This window comes from Sorex fumeus, unplaced genomic scaffold (genome assembly GCF_029834395.1).
Source record: "Sorex fumeus unplaced genomic scaffold, SorFum_2.1 ptg000097l, whole genome shotgun sequence".
NCBI classification, from domain to species: domain Eukaryota; kingdom Metazoa; phylum Chordata; class Mammalia; order Eulipotyphla; family Soricidae; genus Sorex; species Sorex fumeus.
In genome coordinates this window covers 2,353,018-2,373,482 of record NW_026606154.1, presented here as the reverse complement: position 1 = coordinate 2,373,482, position 20,465 = coordinate 2,353,018, and the positions used below count along the sequence as shown (strand labels likewise).

At 39.3% G+C, this 20,465-nt stretch overlaps 1 protein-coding gene across 2 annotated transcripts in view; it reads left to right on the top strand.

Annotated features, from left to right (window-relative positions):
* Window positions 1-20,465, top strand: part of GABRB2 (gamma-aminobutyric acid type A receptor subunit beta2) — a 187,182-nt gene that overhangs the window by 63,577 nt on the left and 103,140 nt on the right. For both annotated transcript variants that reach the window (XM_056133082.1, XM_056133084.1), the window contains exon 4: window positions 3,780-4,000. In XM_056133082.1, coding sequence (XP_055989057.1) covers window positions 3,780-4,000 — 221 coding nt within the window. The remainder of the gene's footprint in view (window positions 1-3,779; window positions 4,001-20,465) is intronic.

Here is a 20,465-nt window from a genome sequence, read left to right as displayed (position 1 = left end):
TATATATAGAGAGAGAGAGAGAGAGAGAGAGAGAGAGAGAGAGAGTATTAATATATTAATAAATCTTTTGTTAGAATGGAATTTTTATTCTATCATTCCCATTCAGAAGACAATATATACTGATTCTGAATGTGTTTAAATACATGTGAAATTCTAGGAAATGTTTTATTAAAGAGGAACTATGCTTTTCCTATAAAAACAGCCCTTTTCTTTTTGTAGCAGTGTCTCCAGTGTCTCTAGTATATATGACATATATAGATATATCTATAGATAGATACTAAATAGAACAAGACACACACCTACGTGTGAGTGTGTTTGTGTGTGTATGTGTGTGTGTTAGTTTTAGGGCAGTGCTCAGGGCTTACTCCTGGCTCTGTTCTCGGGGATCATTCCTGAGTGGTGGTGCTCAGAGGACCATGTGTAGATGCCAGAGATCAATCCCCAGTTAGCTGCCTACAAGACACGCACCCTACCCAGAACTAGGACTAGGACTAGGACTATCTTCCTAGTCCTCAGTAGCCATTTTTAAAATTAGCTATAGATCTCCAGCAAGGGTTGAAAAAAAGCTCAAGAACTTGATAGAGAATAAAATGTGTATCTTTGTTTTGATTTAATACTTGTGAGGTCACACCAGGGAGACCAGGAGCACTTCAGATAGTACTCAGTGGTCACATGACATTAGAAATTGAACCCAGGCCCAACTTGAGTCACACGTCAGCCCTGAAGTAGCTTAACCTGCTAAAGTATAGAGATATGGAGAAATACAACCAGTATACCTCACTGGACATTTGTTCATTCACTATTTGTGCCCTAAGATTGTGTAAGACTCTTAGATTATAGAGATGATTAATACAGTAATGCCCTCAAGAGGTGTGTTGTGAACTGACTTCAAAATAGAATTGTAATTATCCCTTGCAATTGAATTTTTAGTCTTTCATTTAGTCATTAAATGAGGGCAATAGAGCAACCACAGTTAACCTACAGGCTGTCAGTGGATAAAACATGTCACAATATATATGTAAATGCTTTGTTCATAATGTATAGCTTTCTTTGGTTTACAAATTGCACTTGAGTGATATGTAACAATCAGTTGAATGGGACTGGATAGATAGTACTAGAGGTCGGGTGCTTGCCTTCTCTGCAGCTGACCAAGCTTCAAATCCCCAGCAGCATAGATGATTCTCTGAGTATGGTTTAGAGTGACTCTAAACATAGAGCCAGGAGGAAGCCCTAGCACAGCCAGGTGCAGCCCCAAAACAAATAAAAAACTGTTGATTAAAATATATATTTGAAAACACTTTATAGTTAATGAAACTGAAGCTCCCCTCACAAAAAAATGGAGAAATGCTTTATCTGGAATTCCAAGATCAGTCTCACATTATAGCAGTTCACTGTTTCTTAAAAACCAGAGACCGGTCTGCTGAGCCTTTATCCTGGGATTCAAGTTCTCCTGAAGTACTGACTGAACTAATACTGAGTTACAGCTGGGGTTCTCAATGCCAGTAGCACCTCTCCTGGAAAACCCAATTTGATTAAACTTACACGGATTTTCAGTGACTTACCACTGTGATCAGTTAACCACTTTGTCACAAACTCTTTAAATGTTAAAATGTAGATAATATGAGGCTAACCCTGTCTGCTCTATTTTCACTGTGAAATTTTGAACTCGAGCATGCAGACTTCTTACTTGTCCTTCATTATGCACAGGCAGACCTCAGGGTCCTTGCAGCCCTGTGTTTGGGCTTTTCCTCTCCTGCAATCCGATGACTTGGAATCCTTTTCTGACCTCAGCACAAATGTTGGCTTTTTGAAGTTTTTCTTTATACCCCACCTTATTTTATTTGCTTTATAGAATGGAGCGATAGCACAGCGGTAGGGCGTTCGCCTTACAAGCGGTCAACATGGCCGACCCGAGTTCGATTCCTCCGCCCCTCTCGGAGAGCCCTGCAAGCTACCGAGAGTATTCAATATGCCAGACACAGTAACAACAAAGTCTCCAATGGAGACGTTACTGGGCCCGCTCGAGCAAATCGACGATCAACGGGAGGGCCTTTACCTTTACCTTTACCTATAGAATGCAGCAGTATTTGACATTCCATTCATAACTGCCATTTGTTTATAAAATTCCCAAGACCACACATGTACTTTGTTACGTTTATCACAGTATAGAAAAACTATTTTTCCCAGGACTTTTATCCCAGAATCTTAATGGTACATGTCGCATACAAGATGCAGATTACTTGTTGAATGAATGAATGAACATAATAATGAGTAAATGAAGTGTTGGTTTTGATATGTTACTTTTTATGGTATACCCCAAAACAAATGAAGTTTACGTATTGTGTATATTTATAAGCTATATTTATTAATCTCTATTTATAGATTGGGCTGGAGTGATAGCACAGCGGTAGGGCGTTCGCCTTACAAGCGGCCAACATGGCCGACCCAGGTTCGATTCCTCCGCCCCTCTCGGAGAGCCCGGCAAGCTACCGAGAGTATTCGATATGCCAGACACAGTAACAACAAAGTCTCCAATGGAGACGTTACTGGGCCCGCTCGAGCAAATCGACGATCAACGGGAGGGCCTTTACCTTTACCTTTATAGATTATATTTATATCTGGGTATGTAGCTTAGTGCAGGCACGGTAGAGCCTGGCAAGCTCCCTGTGGTGTATTCAATATGCCAAAAACAGTAACAATAACGGGTTTCATTCCCCTGACCCTTAAATAGCCTCTTATACAGTAGCTATTTAAGGGAAGGATGAGTAAGGAGAGGCTGCTAAAATCTCAGGACTGGGGTGAATAGAGACGTTACTGGTGCCCACTCGAGCAAATTGATGAACAATGGGATGACAGTGAGATAGCGATGTTGCTCTAGTGGAATGCTTTTTATATGTGAGGTTCTAGGTTTAATCCTTATCACACACACATACACACACAAACACACACACTCACACACAAAGTTTGTTTATGTCCCACCTAGAACAATTCAATTCTGTTTACCTTTATTTGGGAAATACAAGTTTGTCATTATCTTTCTTCCTGGGTAATATATATTCATAAGGATATATTCTCTTCACTTTCATATTTGTCATTTCTGTTATGGTGACAGACACCTAGTAGAGGTTCTAAGGATGGAATTCAGAATTATCATCTAATAGGTTTATGGTGCATGACTGTATGTTATATTTTCTTTTTTTAAAATTTATTTATTTATTTTGAATACCCATCCCTCCACCAGTAACCATTTCCAACCACCACAGATCCCAGTAACCCTCCCACCCCCCATTCCATCCCCATCCAACCCTGCCTCTGTGGCAGGGCATTCCCTTTGGTCTCTCTTTCATATTTGGTGTTGTGGTTTGTAAAAGAGTTAAGCCTGATTTTCAGGGAGAAACGTTGGAAAATTTACTTTCCATTAAACACTTTATATATAAGATGTTGCGCAGCCGCATAAGCGGCCGCGCGGTTTGCAGTGAGTGGTTCCTGCATAAGCAAGCTATGCTTGTAGAGGCTCATGGTCAGCGGGGTTCCCTCTGGAGGAGGCGGGATGTGGCACCTACCCCATCTGGGACTTCCCGGTGATCTCAGCTCTCTTCGGGACCGGGAGCATCCTCAGTAGCTGTGGAGGCCCCCCGCGGCCTTTCTTCTCTGTGGCTGCGTGCTGTAAAGATGGCACTGGGGGGCGGAGTGTTATATTTTCTTATGAGTACTGAAGTTTGCCTCTCCCTCAACTTCACTTGGGTACACCATAACCATTTTTTCTCTCACATTTACAGGATTATACCTTGACAATGTACTTTCAGCAAGCCTGGAGAGATAAGAGGCTGTCCTATAATGTAATACCTTTAAACTTGACTTTGGACAATAGAGTGGCAGACCAGCTCTGGGTGCCTGACACCTACTTCCTGAATGATAAGAAGTCATTTGTCCATGGAGTGACCGTCAAGAATCGCATGATCCGCCTGCATCCAGACGGGACCGTCCTTTATGGCCTCAGGTCTGTAGCATCTGTTTCAAAATGCAACTTTTCCTTAATTAAATAGCTATAGCTTTTCATTTAAGCAAAGTATCCTGTCTTCCTTATTCCTCCCTCAGTTCTGCTACTAAGCACTCAAATCTCCTGTCCAGTAGACATCTGAGAGCTTAGGATAGCTTGTTTACAAGAGAGTGACTTAGACTTAGCTAAGATGATGGTTTTCCTAAATTGTTTTCTCATATCAGCTGCTGATTCTAAAGCTGCTTTTCTTAAGACGTAGGGCTAATACCAACCAGTTGAGACATAGGTTTTTCACTGAGTGGGAAATTATACATATATATATATATATACACACACATACACACACACAACACACACACACACATATATGACTGCCGCATACTTGTTTGAATGCCATCGATGCTATGTCATCAGTTTCTCCTTACCAGGGTTGGTCCCCTGAGAACAGGAAGGCTTTATGTGGCCACCCATGCTTCAAGCACTAATCAGACTTTGAAGTATCAAGTTCTCTCATATTTGTTAGTAAAGGGTTTCTACTGTGACTTATGTACCTATGTGTTAAGCAAAAAGAAAAAAAAATGGGACACTTTGATTTTTATGTAGGAGTGAATTATAATAGAAGACACTTTGTTCTCTCAAAGTCTTTTTTCTGTATTAGAAAGTAATATGTAGTCTCCTGGGGATGGGGGGAGGTGGTGAGAGAAAAGATACCCTTCTTAGGCCAGCAACCTTCCAATATAAAGAGTTCCTCCACATTGTAGGGTAAGACACTGTTAAATTCTGTCTGCAGTTGCCTCTGACCTGTTCTGTTTTACAAAAATTTGTGATTATCCTAACAGAATAATGATGATGATAATCATAGTTGTGTTATTTCATTGAACACTTGTTAATAGACACCTAACTAAATGTTTTTCATGTTTTATTGTAGTCAGACCTTACAACAACCTCCTAAGGTAGAGGCTGTTAGGTTGGGGCTGAAGCCAAGCCTAGAAGGTGGGACATTTACCTTGTACTTAGCCAACCTGGATTTGACTCCCAGCACCCCATATGGTTGGTTCTCTGAGCCCGCCAGGACTGATCTCTGAGTGCAGAGCCAGGAGTAAGCCCTGAGCACTGCTGGTATGGCCCCCAGAAAACGAAACAAACAAACCAGAAGCTGTTAGGCTCACCGATTTTCCAATTTACCTGAGACCTCCAAAAGAACAAACTATGAAGGTGGAATCTTAGTTCTGTTCCAGGTTCTAAGTCAGAGCTCTTGATATTTCAGTTTTGTATAGGGACTGTTGGAGTGACATTGTAGCAGGGAGAGCACTTGCCTTGCATGTGACCAACTTGGATTCAGTCTCTGGCATCCCATATGGTCCTCCAAACACTTCCAGGGTTAATTTCTGAGTGCAGAGCCAGAAGTAATCCCTGAGAATTGGCGATATGACCCCCAAAGCCCCCAAAAATAAACGACAAAACTGTGTAGGAGCCACACATAGCAGTGCTCGATGGACCCCAGGGTCACTCTTAGCAGTGCTTGATCAGGTGATTCAGGTCTTGTCTGATTGTTTCGGTGGATGATGCTTTTTTCCCCCAAGCTTAAGTATGTAGTATATGACTAGAGAATAATGAAACCCTGAAAACAGAGATTCTCACTTTCACTCAGCTGGTTGATAGCTAAGTTACATAAAGTTGGTCATAAAATCAATTACCTCATGTCTTTTGCACTGAGCCAGGAGTAACCCCTGAACAACACTGGATGTGGTTCAATCTCCATAAGGTAAAGGTAAAGGTAAAGGCCCTCCCGTTGATCGTCGATTTGCTCGAGCGGGCCCAGTAACGTCTCCATAGGAGACTTTGTTGTTACTGTGTCTGGCATATCCAATACTCTCGGTAGCTTGCCGGGCTCTCCGAGAGGGGCGGAGGAATCGAACTCGGGTCGGCCATGTTGGCCGCTTGTAGGGCGAACGCCCTACCCGCTGTGCTATCGCTCCAGCTCAATCTCCATACCCTGTCCAAAAAGCAAAACAAAAGCCTGATATTAAGGCATATAGGAAAACCTGAATTATCAATTGATAACATCATTTTCTTATAATAGCAATAGATTTTATTAAAATTTAGAATCTAAATCCAAGGTAGACTGGAGATTTATTGATGTCATTAACATATTACTAAAAACTTCACTAAAAATTCCATTAAACACATTAATCAAAAATACTTTCCATTATGAAATGATACATATTTATTGTTAAAAATCTGGAAAACATAGTTGTTATCAAATGCCTCTAATCCTACTGCCCAGAGATATAGATAACTATATCTTCTTTTATGTTCTTCAGCTATTTTTCTAGTTTAAAAGCATTATTGGTGAGGATCTTGAAGGCATAGAGCATATGTCTGGCATGTGTGTGACCCTCAACTCAATTCTCAGCGGTACATACACATTGCCCCACGTCTCCTCAGCACCCCTGGTGTTGCCCTGGCAGCCCCTGAGTACCACCACAGAAAGCAGTGCCAGCTGTTCTTTCCTCTCATGATGTTTCATTTCTCAGTTTGTTTTTAGGTCACTCTCGGCTGTGCTTAGTGTTTACTCCTGGTTCTTCCTTTGCTCAGGGATCATTCCTTGGGATCATATGTGGTGCTGGGAATCAAACCAGATTGACTACATGCAAGGCAAACTCCCTACCCACTGTACTGTTGTTCTGGCCCACCTCTGGCAATTTTTAAAAGCTAGCATATTGGTAGTTTGCCATTGTTTTGTGCATACTATTTGTGATATTCTTTTGTCCTTAATGATGACTTTCATAAATGTTTTCCAAGTCAGTAAAACACTTCACACCATCATTTTTCAATAGGACATATTAGGAACATTTCTTCATCCCACAAGGGATATGATTTATGGTTTTGACATAAGGTGAAGTATGTGGTTGTGGCAATAAAATACAGCACTATCATTTAAAAGTTACTTACTATTTTAGTGATTAAACAGACAAAGATGTTTGTCACACAGCTTATGCTTTATAATTGTGCTCTCATACTAAGTAGTTTCAGAGGTAAAATAAAGATTCAGTAGATGTACTGAGGCCAGTCTATTAGGGAAGTTCTTATGAAGGGAACAGTTTTCTTAGTCTTTCAGTAGTTGGTGACCATCTAAAAATAGCTTCATGGCTCTGGTGTGAGGGATGGGAGGGCTTGACTTCCTCTGGCTATACACCTCCCATATGTAGCATTAGATCAGAAATATGTCACTTCTGATTAAAGGTTCACATTCTTAAAGAAAGATTCAGCAGGAAGCAGAAGGCAATTTAACCACCTCCTGCTATGTATGTCCTGTCATCGGGAAAATGGCAAAGGATAATGTTAGGCTGAAATGAATTTCAACAGACAGGGTTTTATTAACTTTATCTTCTGTCTTTGCTTCTAAAGTTGTATCACACAGAGTAGCCATCCAGCACTGAAATGTGCTCTATCAAACAGTCATATATCAATTTTTAACTCCGGTTTCCTAATTGCTTCTATTCACTTTCATAGCTATTGAGTGAATATATTTTGTCCGTTTGAGTAACAGAGATTTTATTCAGAGTATCAATTCTCTAGATATAATTCTCTATTTTTTGGTACAGATTATTGCAGCCATGTTATTCATAGTCTTATGAACATATCTGCATAGAACATTACTCCCTTGAGAAAGTGCCGTGTGTTCCCGGTGCATTAGGAGTCAACTTCAGGTTATAAAAATACTGTTGGCATGGGGAAAACAAAATACAGGTCTAGTTTATTTTATTCTAAATCAAGTGTTTCCTAGCTTAAATCTACACTGTTCTGTAATTATATGTTTATTAATACATATAAATATGCATATAGTCACTCCATAGGTATGTACATGCATTTTAATATTTTGTCTTACATCATGAGTGAAGAACAAAAGAAATGTTTTTCTTAAACCTTGAGACAGTATCTGTTTTCTTCAGCATTAGTTTAAAGATATTTTTACTTTTGTGTTTTGGGGCTACACATGGCTGTGCTCAGAGCTTACTCCTGGTGGTACTCAGGCAACCATATAGGATGCCTGGAATAGCCTCATGAAAGGCAAGCACTCTACCTGCTGTACTATCTCTCTGGCCCTAAAGATAAACTTTTTTCTTAATCAGATTTTCAGTAATTTGTATCACTCTGATTTTATAAAACCAGTTAATTTTGTTAGCAGCTTTTTCTTGGTAAATAGGAAAAATGATGGTATGCTGGAAGTCTTTATACTGATTCCACTCATGATTGGTTTCTAATCAGACGAAGATCTGCTGAAAATAAATACAAACGAATACTGTTTAAGCCATAGTGCTGCAGGCGTGGGAGTAACTGCTTATGAGTATTTCCTATATGTAAAGCTGTGAATTACCTATATTTGCCAATCTGTGAAACTGCTCAGAACTAAACCCAGAGCCCCAACTGTAGTCAGTCGCCTGGGAGGCTGAGAGAACAGTTTCTACCCAGGGAGGTAGATTTAAAAGACTCTTAGAGAGAGCAGATATCAGAAACACCAATGGAAGGGGGGAAAAGGGAAACCCTTTATTTATGTGGTCCTTGATAATCTCTTGTATTTGCTTCCTTATTGCTGTAGAGCCACACCAAAAGATGTGTGGGGGTAGGGGTGCCAGTGGTACATGTGGTGCCATGGTGCCGACGAGGGCCTGGCAAAAACGGACAAAGCCTTGGCCCAGAAAATCGCTCTTCATAGTCACACTTCTCCCTTGTAGACATGTAGTAGGTTGTGTGATTATGTGTATAGATGTAATTACTACGTGTAATAGGTTGTTATTAATAACAAACGTCATTATTCATGTGGCTTTCAGTCTTACGCAGTGTACCCAAGAAGCACTTCAGCATTGATTGTGGCCAACCCCTTGTATCCTGTGCAAATCTAGAATACCTAAAATACTCTTTCTCAGATGTAACAGTATCATCATTCACTTTAGTTTTTCTTATGTAACTAGATAGACACAGGAATGACATTTTTGCTTCACATTGCTGAATAACCAAGTTCAAAGAAAAGCAGTATGGTAAATAGTTTATAATTGTGGCTACAGGGATTTTAGAATTCTCTTCTCTCAGAATTTTACAGCCATGTCGTGGAGTTAAAAGAGGATTAGAAACTAGGGAAAAACAATCACTATAAGCTTCGGTTAAATCTCATCAAAATTGCAAAATCCTATGGGAAAAAAGGAAACCACAAGGGTCTAAGGTAGGTAGATGCAAGACTTTTGAGAGCTAAGAGAATCAATTTTTTATGATCCAGGAAGTAATTATCCAAGTAACCTGTGAACTTTTATGGAAGATTTTACAAACTCATTCTCTCTTTGAGATTCATGACCCTAACTTTAGCATCAAGACTTGTCAATAATCTCACCCATAGATGGGAAAGCAGAGATAGTATTGGGTCATGAGCCAAAGCTCTAATTTTAATATAATTGAAAAAATGCCTTTGTCTTCTAGAATGATGAAGAAAGTACTTTTTTTTTCTAGGGCCTATTTAAAAGATTTGTTTCATTTCATACTTTTTATCCTTACCTTCTCTTAAAGAGAAAAAAGTAAAGTAAAAGTAAAGGCCCTCCCGTTGATCGTCGATTTGCTCGAGCGAGCCCAGTAACGCCTCCATTGGAGACTTTGTTGTTACTGTGTTTGGCATATGGAATACTCTCGGTAGCTTGCCGGGCTCTCCAAGAGGGGCGGAGGAATCGAACTCGGGTCGGCCATGTTGGCCGCTTGTAAGGCGAATGCCCTACCGCTGTGCTATCGCTCCAGCCAGGAAAAAAGTGTAGATTAAACAAAATTATCCAGTTTATGGAAAGAAGATCTCAAAAATTAGTGTTTAAAAAACCCCATGGGGGGCCCAGGGATGGATGGCCATAGTAGGAGTCTGTATCACCTGGCACCACCTCCCATCCTGGAATGCCATTGCAGAGCCTCTGCTGGTGGGAGCCCTACTGCCATAGGAAGTGATCTCCCAGTGATAACAGCCAAATGTGCAGACACCATCACGCTAAGTGTCTGTGACTTGATCAGCCACCAAGGGAAGGAAAGCAGAAAAACTAATTGATAACAGATTTTATTGAAAGTTTAATACTTTTAAGCAAATAGATGGTGTGGGAAGAATTCTAGCCTCTCCTTTATTCTGGAGATCCCAGATAAAGCAGATCTTCCCTTTCTAAACCAAAGAGTATAATAGATTAATAACAGAAATCATAGTCATCATATTATGAAATTCACGCTCTGTGTCACATTCAGAGGCAGCTTATTATCTTATAGGCAGGATAAAAGGCAGGAAAATGCTAAATGGCCATAACTCTTGGGCAGATGATACTAATTCTGTGTTGGATTGTTCCCAAAAGCCATAATAGAGAAAATAATTAGGACATTATATTTTAGCAGCTGTTAAAGGTTGACAACTAATGAAAGCTACTAAAAAGACCAGATCAAGACCAGTATAGTGCTGGCACCAGAATACCAGGATGCCTCTCTGCTTTTTCATTGTCGCTTGGTGAAGCCACAGGACACAAAAGTGTGGGAGTAGCAGGAATACAATGTTAAGAGTCTGCAATTGGAATTCAGCTCATTATCTATCATTGTTCTGTGTTATTCCAACTTTCTGAGCTTCAGTTCCCTCAAAAGTAAAATAAACTCCAATAGTACCTGTGTTACAGGATTTGGGAGAGGATTAAGTGAGTGAATACTATGATTTCAGGGTTTGGGGATCCCACCTGGTGGTGCTCCAGGCTTGGTTCTGGCTCTGTGCTCATTAATTTCTTCTGGTTGGTTCAAGGTATCGTGTGGGCACAGGGGTCAAATTCATATCAGTCATGGGCAAGGAAAGCATCTTACCTGCTGTACTCTCAGGTCTCATCAGTGAGTACATACTTGTAAGGAAAGCACTGAAGTGTTTAATATGTGTCAAATTGCAATTCAGTAAAGCTGAACTGCTATTTGATTTGGTGGGTAGACTGATTCTGTCTCAATGCAGAACATTGACAAACCCTTTCTATTGTTTTCAAATAATGGATTTTCCATACAGAGGTAAACTACCAGGAGTAGGAAGATATAGTTAAATCAAGGCTAGAGCAACTGAATAGCAGGTAGAGCATTTGTCTTGCATGCAACCAACATTCCTTATGGTCTTCTGAGCACTGCTAGGAGTGATTCCTGAGAATAGAAACAGGTGTAACCTTTGAGTACCATTGGGTGTGGCCTAAACCACGCTCCCCCCAAGATAGAATTAAATCTGTTTCATTGTTTTTTTCAAATCACTGTCTTTTATAATCCATTTTCCAGAGATTTCTGTTTTAATAAGATTAAAAATATTCTGATTGTTTTACTAAACCAACACTCTATGTATTTCATTATTGACCAGAAGAACATCCATAGAAACAGTGCTCAAGATAATGTGATTTTCTGCAGATGATGTGAAGACAGTTTAAAGACAGGATCAACTATTGTCCTTAATTCTACTTGTCAGACTATAATATTTAAGTCAAGAAGTATTTAAAGTGTATATGAATATCTTTGGCACAGTTTTTCTTTGTTGCCTTATCATTTGCAATCAGTGCAGTGAAAATTTTACACAGATATACAGATATATGTGACTGTAAAGACAGATCTATCAAGTGGAATTCAAGTGACCTGTCTTAGCCTCTGCCACATAGTTGGCCATGGAGAAAACACTTTCTAATGGAGCTAGTTCTTTTCAGACAAAGGTTTCAGAAAATTCACTGAGGTTGAGTTGAAGGATAGGGTCTCTTCTATTTATAACAATCAGATATTTTAGGAGCCAAAAGAGCTTCTCACTGATAGAAGGCAGAAATACATAATATGCCTTGATTAGCATATAGTAGGTTGTTTGGAATATCATGTTTGTGTATGCGTATACATGCATTCACATGGGTACACACCTGTATTTTCTTTTTGTATGCTAGGCTGCAAGGAAAGAGGTCAAAGAGATAGAGATAACTGATAGAGAAAAACCTCTCAGAGCAAGATTTTTCTCAACTCATTATAGGAACTTTAGCACACTTTTCTGAAATTGTGCTTTAAAAAATTGTGCATTTTCTAAGTTGACTTTTCCTTCATTAGGGTGGCTCTCTGAGGGTAAGAGTAGTCAGTCTTATGCATGTCGAAGTGCTGACAGTGTGACAAGGATAACTATCACTAGATAGCTGGTCCTTAAGAAAAAACAGTAGAATGGGATTGAATTATTGAACTCCCTGCTACACAGATGTTGTCCTATAAGTGTGATTTGTGTGATTCATGTTAAATTGCTCAAGCTCTTCAGTTATCACCCATGATGAGGGGATGAGAGAAGCCACAGGACAGGACCATATTTGGGGTAGGTGGAGTTACCCTCAAGAAAGAAAATTCTGGTTCACTTACCCTCAAGAAAGAAAAGACACACAGTAATAGGTTAATATAGGAAGAATAGAGAGCAAAATCAACTCAAATCCCTTGATTCTTTCCATAGGGAAGTAAAGAATATCTTTTACTAAGGAATTTAGAAGTATATTTTCAGGTTCATACTTTCCTTTCTGATTACTCTGATTACCTAAATAGGTTTTGTCAGTCAGAGATGATTGGAAAAGTATCCAGTGTTAAAAGTAAAAATACTTGAGAAGTAAAAATCCCATCATTAAATAGCTCAGGATTGCTCTTTGAAGTCTTTGATTTTTTTCCTTTTTAATAAAATGCATGACTGTGTTACGTGTCCATTTGAAAATACTTCCAAGTACAGGGTTAACTTTATCTAAAAGTAAAATGATTCTATTTAATATGATTTGATAGGTTTTAATTTTATTTGTGGGATGGAGGGAGGTTGGCCACACCCAGCAGTGATCATGAGCTATTACTGGCTTTGTGCTCTGGAATGATGCCTGGTGGTCCATGAGGGACCATATGTGGTGTCAGGGATATGAGGAGTTAGCACCTAACTTCCATGCCCTTAACTCCTTCCCTCTCTCTCTGCCTCTCTGCCTCTCTTTCTCTCTCTCCCCCTCTCTCTTTCTCTCTGGACCTTGGTAGATTACTTTTTGAGTCTGGAAATACTTCTTGACATTTTTATATAAATTAATTTTATATAAATTTTTATATAAATTAATAAATTAATATTCCTCGACCCCTAATAAAATAAAACTTACTGAATCATCTGAACAGGAATACCCTCCTCATAGCTGGTCTCCTGCCATGTGTATTGTCATACTTCCAAATGGAATAAACTCAAGATTCGTCCAAGAAATCAACATCCAAGAAGTTGGATGACTCTGTAGACTAGGCAGATTTTAGTTTTAGTTTTTGTATTTATTTTTAAAATATCAGACAAGGAAAAGGCTGTCTTCCTGGGTTACTTTTCCTTTCTTTGTGAGTTTGTTCTTTTTTAACCATCATTCAGATATTCGCTGTATCCTCACAGTGTGTCACTTGGCTCAGTCTTATCATTTGTGCTATTTTAAATTGTGTAAAATCAAAATACTGTTTTACAGTGATAGCCTTGTATATTTTCTAAAGAAGTTTTATTTTTATAAGTTTTCTTTTTCTGTAGGGGCAGATAGAAGAATGGAAAATACACCTGGTGCCAAGGTTACTGGAGGTCATGACTTCCTGACTTCTGGGATCTTGGACAGGGGGAGGAGTGGGGAAGGGGGGGAGGCTTAATTCTATGTTTTAAGTGCTGCAACCTTTGCAGACACAGGTCTGTTCAAGGAAATGTCATGGGAATGGCCTTCCAAGGTGGACAATATTAATTTTAGGTCAGGCTTGCATGTCACCGCATTCCTTCTGTGAGCTGAGCACCTTTCTGTGCTTCAAAATGTGATTGTCAGGCAGACATAGTAAAGGGGTGAAGGTGCCTAGTATGCAGCTGACACCAGTTTGACTTCCATCACTCTAGCGGTTCTTTTGAGCACTATCAAGAGCAATCATTGTATAACTGAAACCCAAGCACAAAAATCTGTAAGTCTACAACTGTACCTCATGGTGCTTCACTAATAAAAATTTTAAAAATAAATAAATTAATTTAAAAAAACTACTTGAGTAAAAAAAAAAGAGTGATGTGTGAGCACCACTGAGTGTGGCCCAAGGCCCACTCCCACACATTCACACAACCATTTAGCATAGCTTTCACTTCCTCATTCTCTCCACGCTTATCTGTGTTTGTGTACTGACTGAATCCGAAGGGATTTGGGGACAACAGACTTTTTGACTTCTCTAGATAACACCATCTGTATGAACAGATGGGAAAGCATGTCATAGGGCTAGAAGGGTACGCTGAAATTAATATGAAAGACAGAAAATTAAAAAGAAAGGCGAAATGGGAGGGGAATTGATTGCTGGGAGGAACTGATGAGTATGAGTGGCTGAAATTCTCTGAGCTCTGACCCAAGTCATGGTCCCTGAGGGAGGATCACATACAGAATCTCTAGGGTCCCCAGACCGGCGACACCCAGTGTGCAGCAGGCAAAGCTCAGTCCGGAAATGAGCACACATCTCCGTTTATGTGATGGGCGGGATCTGGTCCTCAGAGTCAAAATTCTCCACCCTGGAGAGCAAGATGAAATTTCCCTTAGGTTTTCCAAATGGTCACTGGCTGGTGAAATGTCTTTGTAGTGGAAAATTCTATCCAGGAATATCATTATAAAATATCATTTCTTTTGAAGAACTTGTATCTAAACAAAATACACTTCCAAAAATGAGCTCAATGCATATAGTTTTTTGTGGTTGCTTTTTATGCTTGGTTGGTTGAAGTTTTGTTTGTATGCTTGTTGGGGGGGGCCATACCTGGAAGTGCTCTGGGGATCCTCCCAGGTCTGTGCTCAGAAGTCATTTCCAGAAATTCTTATGGTGCTGGTTCAGACTGATCCTCCTGCATGCAAAGTATGCACTTGTCTCACGGAGCTATTTCTCCAACCCAATAATGCATATAGTTTTACTGATTTTTAAGTCTATATGTTTTTTCTGTTTATCTACTCATCCATTTTAATTCAGGAGGAGTTACTCCTAAGCAGTGCTCAGGGGCCCAGGAATCCCTCCTGCTATTCTAAGTTAATGAAGCCAGCTGTTCAATGTTAGGGCTAAAGGATGTGGTGCTGCAGGGTCCTGCAGTGTTGGGGATTAAGCAGGCCAGCCTAGCAGCGCTAGGGCTACACCCAGCGATGCTTGGGGGAACTGTTTTCTGGGAATCAGATCTGGGTGGGTCAGAGGCAAGGCAGAGGCCTTAACACACTGTACTCTTTCTTTGACTCTCATTCATTCTAGTTTATGTTTATTGAATATTTTGTTACCAGTTATTTAATACTAACAGCTTCTTACGCTTCAACTCCTGGAGGTATTTTCATACTGTCGCAGTCACTGTCACTGTCCTCCCGTTCTTCATCGATTTGCTCGAGCGGGCCCAGTAACGTCTCCATTGGAGACTTTGTTGTTACTGTGTTTGGCATATCGAATACATCACGGGTAGCTTGCCAGGCTCTGCCATGCGGGCGAGATACTCTCGGTAACTTGCCGGGCTCTCCAAGAGGGGCGGAGGAATCGAACTCGGGATTTTCATACAAGAAGAAAATACACTCCAGAAAGGCATTTAACATATCAAAAACATATCAAATATTGGGGGAAGAATAAATACCCCTACATAGATATCCATAAGTAACAGTTTAAGCAGTATACTGTGTTCTCTGAATTTTTTTCTCATTAAATTGTGATTATGCTCTATGTCCATTTTGTAATTTCCTTTGTTCACTTGATGTTATGTGTAAATATTCCTTCATTTTTTTCAATTATTTCCCCAACTCATCAGTTTTCTGAGATATTTGTAGTAATTCATTTCCTCTATGAAAATTGACTTTAACTCTCAATTCATCTGTAAGGCATTTTGAAAACAATTAATTTCAATAACAACACTGTGTAACACATTCTTCTTTCTGCTTTCATGTGCTCTGGATATTTCACCCGTATTATGTGAATGTAATTGGTCATAACCATTGCTGAGTTTTATATTACGGCTTCCTGGAAATCTGGTCATAAATTCTCATAACAGATTATTCATTTCTAATCTGAAAGTCATTATTTTTCTTTCCTAGATGTCTCAAACCATTATTTTATTGTTTTATGACTTTATTTCTTGAGTGATTATGAAGGAATTTCATGAAATTATCCAAATCCACATAAACTGCGGCACCTCTCTATTCTCAGAACTATTATTTCCATTCTAAAGACAAGCAAAATGACATTGTCTGTGAACACTGGAGTTCGTACACGCCTTAGTGACTGAATCAAATCTTTTTCCTGATACCAAGAGAAGAGAATAAGCATTCCCACTTGTTTTTCATATTTTTATTTTGACCTAGGTATAAATGCTGTGCTGTTTATTTGTAGGCTGTATGGAAAAGCAATCTAAAATCTGATGATGCCATTTGGAGAGCGGCTGCCTCACTGGAGCCCGTTGCCCTAGTCAGGCCTGCGTTTGTGCTGTCCCACACTAGCATTGGGAAAGCCTGGACCCATAGTGAGTTTCCTTTACTCCCAAGTCGAGTTAGCGTTGATTCCCAGCCCAGGCTGCCTCTACCACACTATGTTGTCAGTGGAATCACATAATGTCTCAGACTCAGTTTCCTCATGTACAAAATTACAGATGATAGCCTCTTTTTGCATCAGTCCTCAGGACAGAACCCCTTCAAAGAAAGCATTTTATTTGACCAATATGATATTTTTAAAACTTATGTTCCCTTCTTTTCTTTCTTTCCTTTTTTTTTAACTCAAGATTGGGAACTCTGGGCCTTACAAGTGCCAACAATCAACTAAAACTAAGAAATCGATATTTTGTTCAGAAAGATTATTTTCTTGAGCTTCTCAAGTACCCACCATTTCCTGCTGCTTTGTCTTAAGCCTCTCCCTTACTCCAGGGAAGCCAAAAGCTTCATACTCTGGGCACAGTGTGGGACTCATGACTCAAATTTAAGATTCTATTATCTTAGCACTTTGCTCCCTTTTGCGTCGTATCATGGTCTACTGTTAGCAGTGGTTTCAATATGAGCTGCTATGCTTGTAGCAGATAATCTCCTGCAGTGGGAAAGAGTAAACGAGTACAGGGATCAGAGCACAGGCCTTGCACACTGTCAACCCTGGCTCCATCCGGGCCCTGCATATCGTCCTCAGAGCAGCTCTGGAGGTGCTAAGAGCACCACCAGGCTGGTTCTAGTAATCCTAAGCACTGAAGAGCTGGAAGAACACTGAATCCTCAGATCCTTAAATTGAATTGCCAGCCAGTCTGTAACAAAATCTCCAGACCTGGGGCCAGAGTAATAGGACATCAGGAAGGCGTTTGCCTTGCACATGGCCAACCCGGATTCAATCCCTGGTATCCAATATGGTCTCCCAAGCACTGCTGAGTGCAAAGCCAGGAATAACCCCTGAACATTGCTGGGTGTGACCTAAAAAGAAAAAAGTCTCCAGGCCCTGTGGGGCTTCCAGAGCCAGGCTTAGGAATCTGAAAGATAAGATCAACTGCTATTTGTCTTCATCTATTCTCAACTGATACTAATCTAAGCAGATCTGCCCACTTCTCAGGTTTCTCTGACTACTTTACTTGTGTGTCCTCCCAACTATAATTGAATAAAATTTCCATCCTTCATCACCTAGATCAAATCTCACTTTCTCTATATTGATTGCTTCAGCATCCAGGCATCTTCCTTACTGGGAACATTATAACATATTATTTGTATTTAACTTGTGCCTAATAATTACTATACATAAGAATAATATGTAAGAATGAATGTAATTATTGTTCTATTTATAGCTGTTCGTGGAAATACTTGTCCCAATCTAAACAATAGACCTTATAGCTTAAGTAGATATGTTACTATTGTCACACTGTTAATACTGTTGAAATTTAGAAAGTCTTAAATAATGTATTCAAGGATTCAAAGTTAATATTTTCCTAAATCAGTTCATCTTTCTTATATAATTTGATTTTTAAGGCCCTTAATGCCAGGTCCTGTCTTAATAATTTTATGAAATATCTTCTACTAGGCTCAGTAGCTCACTATAGATATGTAAATATTAGCTACTTTTCTTAATTATTCAAGCATATGACAACTCATAGTACCAATAACTTTTCCAGACTTATCAGCAAAATTATGGCCAACATTAAGTTGTTGGATTTCTTTTGAACTTCTTTTAAGAAAAATTTGTGTATTATTGTGGATATATTCTTTTCTTTTTAATATATATATATTTAATTATTTTTTCATTGAATCACCATGAGATACAAACTTACAAAGCTGTTCATGGTTGGGTTTCAGTCATACAATGTTCCAACACTCATCCTCCACCAGTGTCCATTTCCCACCACCAGTGTCCCCGGTTTCCTTCCTGCCACCCTCCCCCAGCCTGTCTCTTGGAGGCACTTTCCTTCTCTCTCTCTCCCTCTCTCTCTCTCTCTCTCTCTCTCTGTCTCATTTTCTCTCTCCTTTTGGGCCTTATGCTTTACAATACAGATACTGAGAACTGTGTGCTGAAAGTGGGTTGAGGAAACAAGGAGAATCCATTCTTTTCAAAATTGGGGGCTTTCAATTTTACAACTCTCTGCATCTATATTACCACACACTGGTGAGTGCTAATATTCATGCCTGCCCTGTTCCTTACATCTTTACACACACACACACACACACACACACACACACACACACACACACACACACACTCTCCTGCCCCATCCTGCTTTGGTACTTTGATTTGTGCTGCTGGATTCTAAGGGTTTATTTTGGATTGGTTTAGTCTGTTTATTTACTCTGATTCTTCTTTTGGGAGGGACATGGGGGAACACTGGAGGTGCTTGGACTTCTGACCCTAGACTCAGGGATAGCTCCTGGTAGGGTTTGGGGTATCTTATGCCAGTAATAGCCAGGTTGGACACATACAAAGTGAGCACCCTGGGTGCTGTACTATCTCTCACAGTACAAATCTCTTTACTCTGATTTGTTCTAGACACATTTAATTGATATTTTTCTCTTTTCTTGGCATATTTCAGTTAACATGACCCGTTTCCAGTTCTCTATATGTCATAGTAAGTAGATGTGAACAAATAGTTATTCTTCTAACTGGAATAGACTTATAAAGTATTCCATTATTAAAAAAAGGCCTCATCTTTTTTATCCACTCACCTGCCATTGGACATTTGGATTGTTTCCTAGTCTAAGCTATTAGAAAAATGCTGCAGTAAACATAGGTGTGTGTATATATATATATGTATATATATATATATATATATATACTCAGATTTACATTTCTATGTTCTTTAGATAGTCTTCTACAAGTAGAATTGTGAGATACTATGAAAGATCTTTTAATAGTTTTGGAAAGAGGTTATTTTTTTAATTTATGGATTATCCACTTCAAAATCCTTATACTCTCTTTAATGTTAATGGTAGTGTAAGGATTAATGTATGCATGATACATTGTATTGCTCTGGGGAGGCATGCCTTTGATAATTACTGGGCTATACTTTTCCTCTTAGAAAAGAACTTTAATATTTTTTGTAAGGAAAGGTAGGAGGCTAGGGAGAAAGTAGATACACAGTTAATTGTATCATATTGATACTTGTCTCTTAAAAATAATTGAGAAGTGATTTCTCTAGAAATACTCATTAGCAACATTGTGGTGATACACCACTGCAAATACTCATTAATTAATACATATCCCATTGCTCTGAGAATAATCCTAAATGATTCTGTTAATAATTGACTTGCAGAAATAAATCTTTATCTAGCCTTTGCTCTCAATAAGAGATACTGAATACACTGAAATACTTCATTGTTTATAGACTGTAGTTACAACCCTGTTGTCATTTCATTATATTTAGGGACTCTTCAAGTCACTGTTAGTTTGAGTAAAGGTTAAATCAACTCCAAGTCAAATTAGCTTAGGGACTCTTAAGTTCAGGGGATTTTAGTATTTGGCTCATTAGCTAGAAATTAGAGAAAGATGCTGCTTTAGTGAACCAGAAAGTACAGACTGTCACTGAGCACATCCTTGTGCTAGGCCCTTCCTGTACTATGTTGACAGTTCAGCTATTCTTATCCATCATCTACAATGGGAAATCGACTGTCTACCCTGGAGAGCCATTTTCTTAGTTTATAGCCCTCACTATCAGCCAAGTCATCTTTCTATTTAACCTAAATCCTCCATGTCCTTCATGTTAGAATTTATGAGAATAGCTTCCTGTTTGGTCCATGGTGAAACTGTGGACAGCAAATCATCACTCCCTGGAGCCCTTCTCATAAATAGAGGTTGTTATTATATCTGTCAGTCAGCACTCTCTTCTCCACTCAGGACAGCAAAGCTCTTCCAGCTACTGGATAAGCAACTGATTTTTCAGGGTTTGATGCTCAGCCACATTGTAGTAAATTATAGAACTATTATTGCTACTTGTTTTTCCTTGGGAGAGAGATAA